Genomic DNA, 12,280 nt, shown 5'->3' on the forward strand with positions numbered 1-12,280 from the left:
CTGGGGAAACTGAGGCCCACTACGGAGGGTTGGCTTGTCTAAGCTGCTCAGCCAGTGATTAGCTCACTGGCTGGATTCTGTGCCCTCGTGGGTCTGACTGAAGGCTGTGGATTTCCATCAGAAGACTCAGAACCACAAAGAGCACCCCGCCATGGGATCACATGCCCGCCTCACAAACCCCACCCAGACTCCCGCTGAAGCCTCCCACTTCTGCTCAGGATCTTTGTTTTCATCTGAAAGGCTCAAAGTCCCACCGATCACCTGCCCCCCTCCCATAAGAGCCTTCCTAGTCCCCAGTCAGGACTCCCCCCCCCTCTTCTAACACCATCCTTTCCAAGCACAGCCACTTTTGATGTCCCATCATGGCCATTCCTGGGAACACTCTAGCAGTTTCCCCAGGTCATGAAAGATCACAACACACACACCAGAAGGTGCCGTCATGAGTGCTAATTTAAAAATCAGTGTACATCTGGATGTTCATGTTAACACCTTCAGTGTCATCTGGATCCATGACAGCCAGCGGTCTGATTGGCTTACATTATGTACTACTTGACCTGGGCCAAGCCACTACCGTGCTGTGTGGCCTTGAGTCTGACACTTAGTCTCTTTCTAAGCCTCAGCTTCCTCACTCGCAGGACTCACAAGCTGTGCTGCCAGAGCTTACTGCGGCAGAAGTTCTTGGTATGCATCGTTTTAGCATTGAGTGGGTCTGGTGATTCCATTTTATAGGTGTGTGTGTGTGTGTGTGTGTGTGTGTGTGTGTGTGTGTGTGTGTGAGCATGCATGCATACCTGTATACAGGTGCACACACCCATGAGTACATCAAGGCCAGAGGGGATGCTGGGTGCCTTCCTCCACTTCGCTTTCCACTATTCTCTTGAGGCAGGGTCTCTCACTGAACTTGGAGCTTAAGGATTTTTAGCTAAGCTGGCTCATCAGCAAGCCCCAGGGACACTCCCGTCTCTGTTTCTGTCCCCATCCAGTGCTGGGGGCCTAAGTGCAGACAGACACACCCAGCCTTTTATTTGGATACTGGGGATCTGAACTCACGTCTCCATGCCCTATGCATCCAGCTCTCTTACTATGCACCCATCCCCCAGCCCTCAGACAAGTCTTGTTTTTTATCGAAGCTCACATCGCTGGTGCAAACAGGATGGGAGCCGGCCCCTAGTGTGACTCATCCCACCCGGCCTCTTCTGAGCCCAGTGATCTGTAACCTGCCCTTTTTGGATCCTCGCCACACCTTGAATGTGAAAACAAGGACAACGGTCTGCTTTGGAGACAATGAAGCTGAGGTCCACGGGACTCAGGATTGGCTCGAGGGCATACAATCCCAGCTCAGGATTCCTGGCTCTAGTTCAGCACCCTCTACCACGCTGCCTTGCCATGGGCCTGAGGCTCTGGCTCAGGTGGCCTCCATCCAGGCCAGCCTCCCCATGGTCTGTGGGGACTTCTTACCCGTGACAGTGGCAGATCGGATATCCAAATGGCTTCTGTCCAGCTTGGCTTTGTCTTTGATCTGTATGGTCACAACACGATCGGCAATGACCGCCTCAAAACCAACCACTGTGGTGTACTCGTCCATCGGGTACACAAAGAGACCTGGCGGAGCGGAGGGGCCCAGCGTCACCGAGTGCTCAGCCCCACCCAGCACACCCCGCTCCCAGAAGAGGGTCAGCCTTGGATCTGCCCGGGTTGTACTTGGATCTGTGGGTTGCACTCACTGCCCCCGAGGGGACAGAGCAGCCCCGGGCTGGGGCCAGGCAGGTAAGGGCAACAGCAGGCGGTGTGGAAAAGTGCATCTGTCTCCAACCCCCACCAGCTTTTACTCTCGTATGTGAGCGCTTCTGCAGCCAGAAAGTCCGGTTTTCAAGGAAAATGACTTGGGCTGTCGTGTGGGCTGTGTCTGGGCCTAACAGTACAGGTCTGGGTGGTGACTTTGGTCCACGGTCACTGACTTGCCACTGGCACCACCAATGGGTGGGGCTGGGAAAGAGCTAGAGAAGGGTCCAAATGCAGGCCTTTCCTGTCTCCTAACCCCGCTGCGTTGGACAGGACACTCTAAGTCTAGTAGCCCCATCTACAGCAAGCCTCATGGCACCATTTATTAAGCTGTGCACCACATAGTAGGTGTCACACATTTTTATATCCTTATTTTTCCTGAGGTTCTAGGGATTGAACCTAGGGTTCCAGGGCCTTTTACAAGCTAAGCAAGTGATCTACCGCTGATTTCATTCCCACCTCTCTTTTTACTTAGAGACAGGGTCTCGCTAAGTGGCCCAGGCTAGCCTTGAACTTGCTACATAGCCTAGCTAAATCTTGAATCTTTCAATCCTTTTGCCTCAGTCTCTGGAGTAGCTGGGATTGCCAACTAGCATCAATATGCCTGGCTACCTTTTTGGATTCTTCAGTGTGAAGAATATGCTAGTCCTAGAGGTCTTGTTGGTGTTTGGATTTGAATTCATTTGGGGTGTAGCCTGAGATTCTGCATTTCTGTTCAGCTTCTAAGCAGTGTTGAGCTTGAAGCATTGCTTAGAATTCCAGGTCGGATGTGGTGGCACATGCCTGTAATCCAGCAATGAGCAGGTGAGGCAGGAGGATTGCTGTGGGTATGTGGCCAGCTGGGACTACGTAGTCTGTACCAGGCTAGCTAGAGCTATACAGTAACACCCTGTCTAAACAACAAAACACCCAGCCAACCAGTCAAATAAGGAAGCAAACCAAAAAGGAGTTAGGGAGAGACTCCCGCCCACAGTTAACCCCTGGCTTGGGGGAAGGAGAGGTGTGTGGTGGCCAGCCCCTGTCCTTTACCCAGACTACTCCCAGTGATGAGTCATAGCTACATTTCCACCCACCCATTTCCTCTTCAGGTATTGTTACTTCATCTGCCCCTCCTTACAGAACCCAAATCTTGACTCTCCCTGCTTTCCACTCTCCTTCACTTTCAAAGCTGGGGGGCAGAGCTGGAAACCCCACTTTATAGATAAGGGAGCAGACCAGAAAGGTCCCACGCTTGCCCAGTGTCGGCCAGCTAGTAAACCACAGGACAAGGGTTCACTGTGGAGGAGGCGGTTCCGGGAAATCCACACGGGGTTGGTTACCTTGGAAGGGCTGAGCCTCCAGGTTGCCATAGGTGAGGGAGGCCGTCAGGCCCAGGGCATAGCCACTGACGTAGGAGGTGACGTCGGAGGCCGTGAGAGGCAGGGCTGCCCCCGTGGCGCGGTTGAGCAAGCCGGGCATTTTGTTCGTTCCTCAGCTCAGCTCAGGGCCTGCAGGAGACAGGACAGGTGGGTGCTGAGGAGAGGCCCCACAACCCTCCAAGCCTAATCTCATTTGAGTGCCCTAAAAACTGGAGCCTCATGATCTTCATGTACCTTGGGGGACTTCAGAGTTAGTGAGTGTCCTGAGAGAATGGGACTTGGTCCCTGGCATCTCACGTCACAGGTAGAAAAGCTAAAACCTGATGGCGCTCACCCACCATCGGGGCCAGCGCTGAAATGGCTGACCAAACATTAAGGACTTACTTATCCCCAGACTCTGTGTGTGGGTGGGAATGAGGGACTCCCTTCTCACCCCATCCCCGTAAGTCTCCTGATCTCTGGAGCATCACATTTTTTTTTCTCTGCAAAATGAAGGTATTGATTGGGACAGCTCTCTATGTGCTCTTCCTCTGGCTACAGAAAACCAACTCGCTACAGTCAACACTTGGGTTGTTACGAGGTCTAAATTACCAAAGACATCCAAATCAGGACAGTTGCCATCCTTCTGGGTGGGTCTTGCTACCCCCCACACCCAACCCATGGCTAGGGCTGGGACTTCTCTCAGGGAAAGCCCTTGACTCTATCCATGGTCTTCCTTCTCTGTCACCCGCACACAGGTCCCAAGATGCCACCTCTACCTGGACTTTATCTCTTATTGGCATCGAATGTACTCTTCCTGATGGGTGCCAGTGGCCAGCAGGCCCATTCTAGCACTCAAAGTGAGCACTGCCCATCATCCCTGCCACCCTCTTTTACCGACCAATGGCTACCAAAGCCCTTTGAATGCAAACCAAACCCCTTACAGTAGTCCAGGGCCTGTTCCTCACCTAAGCCCCACCCCTCAGCAGCGCAGTTCAAACAGGCGAGCATCTCTGCCACTTCCCCTCCTCACCACGGTGTTTGACACACTGCCTGGAAGTCTGGCCTCACTCCCATCTTTTATCTAGGACCTTTCTCCTCCTCATCCTTCCGAATGGCAGAGGCCAGACTATCTCTGCCCAGCATCCTTCATCCCTCTCTCCATCCCATCTTCTCTCCTGTGTTGTATTTCCATCAGTTCATCGGAGCACCGTTAGTCCCATGAGGCTATTTCGTAGCTGTTCTCTGTGCTGGGATGTGGGGAGGATCTAATTTGTTCTCCATTGGCCTCTGGATGCCAGTTGAATGAAAAGAATAACAAATTGCTTCACCCTTTTAACATATAGACCTTCCGGGTGCTGAGTCTTCAGGGCCGTGATGGAGATCTGATGGGTCTCTGAGGACCTCCCACATAGCCAGATGCTTCTGAATGGTGGGGAGCAAAGGGAGTGGGATCCATGGAGGTGGGGGTCTCTCTGGGTTTTCCTCTCTATGTCTGAGCCAGGCAAAGCTTCCACGGCTGGTGACCTTTTGCCCTCTGATGGCACTATTAGTTAAGTGCTGATTCCTCTGCCCCTTCTCAGGGAAGGTCGTGCTTCCTGTCCCGGTCCTGTTGATGTCCCCACTGAGACTGTCAGGTGCTCCCCCATGGCCTGCCAGCGTCATCTTTTTAATTATCTTCTCCCTTGTGGCTGGAGCCCAGACAGCTCGGCTGGGCTTATCTGCTGACAGGCTGGCTGATAAGTGCAGGCGAGAGCTGGGGGCACACTGCTGGTTCCAGGGTTTTGTTGTCTGTCTTGGTGGCCAGAGCTGAGGCCGACCTCTTGCAGGAGGCAAGCAAAGATGCCAGACTTCATTTCCTGTGTGAGCCACACCCCCTGCTCTATGTGGCCCTCCCTCCTCCTCCTCCTCTTCCAGTCACACTACTGTTCAGACTGTGGATGGGGGAAACCAGCTGGGCAGTGAACTTGGACTTAAGCTTTGGTACATTCTGGGTAGAGGAGGACAAGGGTGTCTTGTCCAGCCCACTCCTCCCACACTGTACCTCACACCCAGAGAGTGCGTGTGCATGGGAGACTCTGCTAACCAAGACCAGACTGACTCTAAAAAGACCCACTGGATGCTGGCCCACAGTAAGGCCTATGACTGACAAATGAGACCCATGAGATTAAAAGCTTCTGTACAGCAGAGGAAATAATTACATGAAGGGTTGGCCAACAGAGTGGGAGAAAATCTCCATCCATCCGACAGAGAGGGTTAATATATAGACTATATCCAGGACTCTAAACAACAAGAAATAAAATGAGCCAATTGATAAACGACTCAAGGAAATGAACTGTACTCAAAGGGTGAACTACAAATGGCCGAAACATTTAAAAAACGTTCAACTTCTCTAGCCACCAGAGAGATGTAAAACCATGCTGAGAGTCCGTCCCACCCATCAGAGTGGCAGCCATATAGAAAATGTGGTGCGCAGCATGGTAGAAAAATTTAAATTCATCAAGCAGAAGGAAGTCACATCATTTGCAGGACAATGGATGCAGCCAGGGATAATCACATTACAGAAACTAAACTGGGAACAGAAGGATAGATACCATGTTTTCTTTCGCTTGTGGGTCGCAGATCTTGTGTTTATACACACAATCATATATACGTATGTGCGTATGTTCATTCATGTATTGTGAAAGTGAAGCAAAATTGTCAATGGAGGGCAAATGGGACCAAGGGAAGGAAAAGAGGTGAGAAAAAGGAGGAACAGAAGTATGTAGGGTTCTCAACAGTGTATACGTGTACAAAAGCTTGAAAATAGTAGATATATTTTAAAAAGAACCTCCTCCCGGGAGAGGTAGACTTTAAGCCTCAAGGGCCCTTATTCATGTACGTTTTCCAGCGCTGATAAGTTCTGCTGTGTTCCAGATCCTTTATAGCCTCCAAGGAGCCGAAGATAAGACACGGCTTTATCTCAGAGAGTTTATAATCTTGTAACAGATGAAACTGGGGAGTCAAGAAGGCAGCAAATGACAGCAAGAATTTATTAAGCGGCGACAACGTACCAAGCATGCATATTGTCTCATCTACTCTTTGCAGAACTGATAAGGTGTTCATCTTTGCTTACAGGACACTGAGGCCTGGAGAGACATGCTTGGCCCTAGGTGTGAGTTTGGTGGTATCTCAAGCACATGCTGCCACAATGGACACCATGTCTGACCTTCTTTCGGAAGGAGCCCGGGATTGTTAGAAAGCAATTATGTTGGATGTCCTCTCCCAGCCTGGGCCTCCAGTGGGCAGCAGGCTCTGGGAAATCCTGAGAGACAGGGCCAAACCCACCCACATGTCTCCAGGTCCATGTGTGAGAGACCCTGGTCCGGCCTGAAGATGGGCTCTAGTACAGGCTGGAAGTTTGGTATGTCAGGGTGTGATAGTCAATTATCTTGATTAGGTTGATTTTAGGTGGGGGAAGACTCACCCTAAAAGTGAACGGCACCATTTCCCAAGTGTGGGTCTCAGAACAAATGAAAGGGAGAAAGCTGGCGTCACATGAGTACTCATGGCTTCTGTGAGTTTAAGGCCATCCTGACGTACACAAACTTCTAGGCCAGAGAGGGCTAGTGAGGCCCTGTCTCAAAACAAAATTTTTAAGAGAGGCCGAGGAAGGCAGGAAGAAGGGTTTTAGAGAAGGGATGTTCTGAGTTATCATTTGTTAGCTGTTTCATGTTCCCCGAGAGGCAGATGGAATGATGGGAATGGCATGGGGTGCTAGACCAGTTTCCTCTGGATCTCATGCTGGATGAGATCCCTGTATGAATGCTGTGTGGTTTTCTAGGGCATCAAAAGTGGCCTTTGGTGGCTTAGAAATGCTGCATCTCAAAGGATGCCTTCTGCCTGGTCGGGACATTATTTGTATTTATACTGGTTCAATAAATATTTATAAAGTTAAAATGAATGACGAGTGTCAGCGACCGCAAGGACACTAAAGGACGCTTGGTGTTGGGTTCCTGTGGGGAACAAGGCAAGTGTGACCACAGACACTAGTGCAGGAGGCAGATGTAAGACTGCACATCTAGAATCTGACCTGTTCTCGTCACCCCCACAGCCACCACGCCACGCCTCAACGGGGCAGTCAGAACAATCCTTTGAAGGTAAGGGCCCAGTCGTGTGACTGCCATGGTTCAAATCCCACGATGTGCTCCATGGATCTTAAGGCCCTTCAGACTAGTTTCCTTTACCCCCCCCCCACAACCCCCCGCCCTGGTTTCTTCCCTTCAGCTCTTCTGTCTCAGGTCCTTTGCACCGGCTGTCTCCACACCCAGAAATAGTCTTCTCCTGGATGTCTACACGACTCGCTCCCCTTCAGGCCTTTGCTCAGGCAGGCGCATACTCAGAGAAGCCCCCTTTCCTGCTTCATTTAGTCTTGCAGCCCCTTCTGTCTACCTTGCCCTCCAGGACGCCCTTGCTTTCTCTTTGTACTTTCTGTAGCAGTCTCACAGGCACATTACAGATAAATGTTTATTCTGGCTATTATTTAGCATTTGCTTCCCCTCCACAGGGCAAGGTAGAGCCTGGTTTTCTCATTGCCAAATCCCAAGCCCCTTGAACCAGCCTTGCACTGATAAGGCAGTAAGGAAACACTCATTATGAATTCATCCACAATCCCAATCCCAAGCTGGCCATTGGGCCTCCTGAGGGAGAGAAGTGGCTACCAAATTCTTCAGTGACTGCTCTGAGGAACCCTTGAGGCTGAAATCATTAAGTTCCATTCCAGTGTGCGTCACCAAGTCCCTAAACCTCCCTTTCCTCCTGCAGCAAGGCCCCGTTCTCTTGTAACAGCCCATTGTTTCTTAGAGAGGATGCTTGGTCATTCTAGGTCCCTGGACCAGCTCCTGGTCATGGCCCATCTCGTTGCGTCTCTCACAGTCTCTCACAGTCACCAGTCCTTGCATCCCATTCAGCTCCTGGGACTCTGCATCCTGGGTGAGGATGTACCTAACCTGTACTCTCTGCAGGATGGGCTGCTGACCCCTCCCTGGGCTGGTACCTCCATGGTAGCAGGAGACGGAGGCCTTTCTTGGTCCCCCATACTGTTCTGAGAACACCACTCTTGTGTTCTGGAAAAAAAAAAAAACTCTCTGAGGGAGCCCTGGTGCCTTTCAGCTACCCCCTCTTTCTATCGTTTTCTGTGTCCAAGGTTCTGATCACACATTCCGTAGCCTTACGCAGAGCCTCTCTTTCCAGCTCTGCTGACATCCTGGCTCCATTAGCATCTCTGGGGACAATGCATCCGCTCCTGCATTTCATCCTGACCCAGCATCCTTTGCTCTTTTCTTGCTCTCTCTCCATCTCCACTCGCATACCCTCAGCTTCAGACCCCACTGGTGATGGCTCTGTGGTACTGCTCACAACTTCCCGTGTGGAGTTTCTTTCTTAGTGCACACACCTGCTCAAATGTATATTTGGTTTATCTTGTTGAATGTGCCTCTGCACTCTTCCAGAGTATGATTCTACAAGGGTGGGATTTTGTTTTAGCTTGTTTGCTGTTGTATCTGTTACCTAGAGAACAGTGTCAGCACACAGCAGATGCTCGGTGAATGGATGAAACCCACTCCAAGTGCCTTCAACATATAATTTGGCAACATGTATTAGAGGCACCTACTCTTTCCATCATTCCTTGAAATCTCTTATTATGCTTCATTTACCGTGTGTGTGCATGACGCAGCACACCCGTGGAAGTCAGGGAACAACCCGAGGGAGTTGATTCTTTCCTCCCACCATGTGGGTTCCAGGAATCAAACTCAGGTGGTCCGGTTTGGCTGTAAACACCTTTTTCCTCTCTGGGACACCTTGCTGGCCCCCTTCTATCCCTCCTTTATAGACAAAACACCTAGGTTCAGAGAGGTAAGAGGACTTGTTCGAGATCCCACAGCTGGGAAGTGATGGGGCTTGGAGCTGAGCCCAAGCAGCCGGACTGTGGAGTCCACATGCTTAACCGTGAGGTTACACTGCTCTCTGCAGTGAGCTTTCCTCTAAGCCGTGGTGTGTCCACATGCTTAACCATGAGGTTACACTGCTTTCTGAAGTGAGCTTTCCTCTAAGCCGTGGTGAGTCCACATGCTTAACTGTGAGGTTACACTGCTCTCTGCAGTGAGCTTTCCTCTAAGCCGTGGTGTGTCTACATGCTTAACCATGAGGTTACACTGCTCTCTGAAGTGAGCTTTCCTCTAAGCCGTGGTGAGTCCACATGCTTAACTGTGAGGTTACACTGCTCTCTGAAGTGAGCTTTCCTCTAAGCCGTGGTGTGTCTACATGCTTAACCATGAGGTTACACAGGTCTCTGCAGTGAGCTTTCCTCTAAGCCGTGGTGTGTCTACATGCTTAACTGTGAGGTTACACTGCTCTCTGAAGTGAGCTTTCCTCTAAGCCGTGGTGTGTCTACATGCTTAACCGTGAGGTTACACAGGTCTCTGCAGTGACCTTTCCTCTAAGCCGTGGTGTGTCCACATGCTTAAGTGTGAGGGTACACTGCTCTCTGAAGTGAGCTTTCCTCTAAGTCCTGGTGTGTCCACATGCTTAGCTGTGAGTTACACAGGTCTCTGCAGTGAGCTTTCTTCTAAGCTGTGGTGTGTCTACATGCTTAACCATGAGGTTACACAGGTCTCTGCAGTGAGCTTTCCTCTAAGCCGTGGTGTGTCTACCTGAGTGTTCACTTGGCTCCACCTCCACCCAACCCTGCTGCTTCGTTGCTGTCCTCTGGACCACCTCTATATCCCCTAAGTGGTCCTTTAACCCAGCCATTTTCTTTTGGATCCTCATTATCACCACACATGTGTGTCCTTAGACACACGCGCGCGCACACACACACACACACACACACACACACACACACACCTCCATTTCTCCTGAATTGGCTTCCATTGCCTTTGTCCAACCTGGAACATTCTTTAAGGCCTTCCGTCTGGCCCACCTCTCTGACCAGTGTCACCTCCAGCCAAGTCCTGTAAATCCTCCAGACACTCTGACCTCACTGCAGCCCAAACAGGCTGGGTTTTTTGCCACCCTGGAGCTTTTTCTGGGACAATTCTCTGCCTTTCAAAGTTCCATTCATCATGCAAGGCCTATTCTCCCATCCCTTCCTCCAAGGGTGTGGTGTGTGTGTGTGTGTGTGTGTGTGTGTGTGTGTGTGTGTGTGTGAAGTATGTGTATGTGCACGTTCATGTGTGTGTGTGTGTGTATCTGTATGAAGTGTGTGTATGTATGTGTTGTGTGTGTCTGTATGGAGTGTGTGTATGTGTATGTGTATGTGTGTGTGTAATATTTATGGAATATGTGTATATGTCTGTAAATGGAGTGTGTATGTATGGAGTGTATGTGTTTCTGTATGAAGTGTGTGTATCTGCATGGGGTGTGTATGTGTGTGTGAGGGAGAGTATATGTATTTGTTTGGAGCATGTGTGTATGTTTTTGTGCATATCTGTATTGAATGTGTATATGTATCTGTATGGTGTGTGTGTGTGTGTGTGTGTGTGTGTGTGTGTGTGTCTGTGTGTAAGTGTGTGTGGGGTGTATTGTGCAGGTCCATGTTCATGTGTGTGGAGGCCAGAGTCAACCCCAGGTATTGTACCCAAGGCCAACATCTACCTTATTTTTATTTATTTTTTTTTTTGAGACAAGGTCTCTCACTGTTAACTGGAACTTACTGATTTGACTAGATGGCTGACCAGCAAGCTCCAGGGACTGCAAATGTACACCACCATGCTTGGACATTTTCTTACACGGGTTCTAGGAATCAAAACCAGGTCCTCCTAATCACATGGCGAGCACTCTACTGGCCAAGCTGTCCCTCCAGCCCCATGAAAGCCAGTCTGGACACTCTTGTCCATCTGATATTGTCTCTCCTTGGCTTCCATGTCCATGGTCCCTTGTCTATCACATTCCATATCAAGGCACGGCAACCATCCATCCATCATGTACAAGCTGATGAGTTCTCTGAGAGCATTGGCTGTGACCTCTTTGCCTCTTGTCCCAGTGTCCTCTGTTAAGCTTGGTTCAAAGAAAGGGGTACCTTAAAGGCCCTCTGTGCTGACGGACACTATTAGGGTTCATATCTGTGCACCACTTTACAAGTTCAAACCTAGTATATCACAGCTCTCCAGAGGCCAACATTGATGGGCACCACCTTGCCCCCTCCCCCTCCCCCGTTCTACAGCCCATTGTCCCTGTCCTAAGCTGCTTCTCAGTTTGTGCTGAGGATGGGAAAAGCAACAGGGACAGAAAGGAGCAGGTAGAAGATGTCTGGAATCTGAATTTCCAGCTCTCACAGGCAGGATGGGGAGCACCTACATCAGGGCTCCTGGGGCCCAGGGGTGTCCGCACTCTCTTGCTAGGAGACTTTGACACTTTAAAAAAGAGATTTAGAAAGGGCTGGGGCAATAGCACTTGCCCAGCATGTGCTCAGGGCCCTTTGATTCCTGGCACTGTCCAAAAAGAAAAAAAAGCAAGCATGAAGGCAGGAGCCTGCCTGAGTGTGGCTGGGTTTGTGTTCAGAGCAGTGCTGGAGCCCTGCTGGGCATTAGAGCCCAGGGAGCTGCAAGTAATAGGCCCAACAGCCCTGCTGTTCTGATACTGTGTGTCTTGAATATCTGACTTAACGCTCTGGGTCTTAGTTTTCTCCATACATGCAGAGTAGAGAAGTTCCCACAGATCTCTGCTGACCAGAGCTCTGATCAGGGTCTCATGTTGGAAACGAAATGTTTAACTGATAGCAACTCAACCCATTACTGTCTCAGATATGGCCGTTTGGCTCTCTCCTGGCATTCTGGATGCCTCACTCCCCCAACCTGAATAGATCCCCCCACCCCAGATCATGTTCCAAACGGGTGGAGTCCTTTGACTAAGTGGACTCAGTCTGGCTTGTACTAGACAGAGTACAAACTCATCACTTGAGTCTGGGCTTAATCCAAGCCTCTTACCTCAGTCTGGGGGCCTATTCCTTCTGTTACCTCTAGAAAGCCCTTTCGCTTCTTTGGGGAGCTCAAGCCCCAACCACGGACTAGCAACCCAATCCTTCCATCAAAGTGGACCACAGTCAGTGTGTTCCCAGAGTCTGAGTCAATTGTACCAGGCTTCTAGAATTTTAGGGTTCTCACATTCTGGTTTCCAGGCTCTGA

At 50.4% G+C, this 12,280-nt stretch overlaps 1 protein-coding gene across 5 annotated transcripts in view; it reads right to left on the bottom strand.

Annotated features, from left to right (window-relative positions):
* Positions 1-12,280, bottom strand: part of Vwa5b1 (von Willebrand factor A domain containing 5B1) — a 63,602-nt gene that overhangs the window by 39,668 nt on the left and 11,654 nt on the right. For 3 of the 5 annotated variants that reach the window (XM_015999331.3, XM_042272162.2, XM_042272161.2), the window contains exons 2-3: positions 3,102-3,269; positions 1,459-1,602 (exon numbers count right to left, since the gene is read on the bottom strand). In XM_015999331.3, the coding sequence (XP_015854817.1) occupies positions 1,459-1,602; positions 3,102-3,240 (283 nt within the window). In that variant the 5' untranslated portion in view covers positions 3,241-3,269. Of the gene's footprint in view, positions 1-1,458; positions 1,603-3,101; positions 3,270-12,082; positions 12,235-12,280 lie in introns of those variants that run through there. The other 2 variants (XM_042272160.2, XM_042272163.2) reach the window with 2 other exon arrangements.

Source organism: Peromyscus maniculatus, chromosome 2, assembly GCF_049852395.1.
Source record: "Peromyscus maniculatus bairdii isolate BWxNUB_F1_BW_parent chromosome 2, HU_Pman_BW_mat_3.1, whole genome shotgun sequence".
In the NCBI taxonomy this organism is placed as follows: Eukaryota; Metazoa; Chordata; class Mammalia; order Rodentia; family Cricetidae; genus Peromyscus; species Peromyscus maniculatus.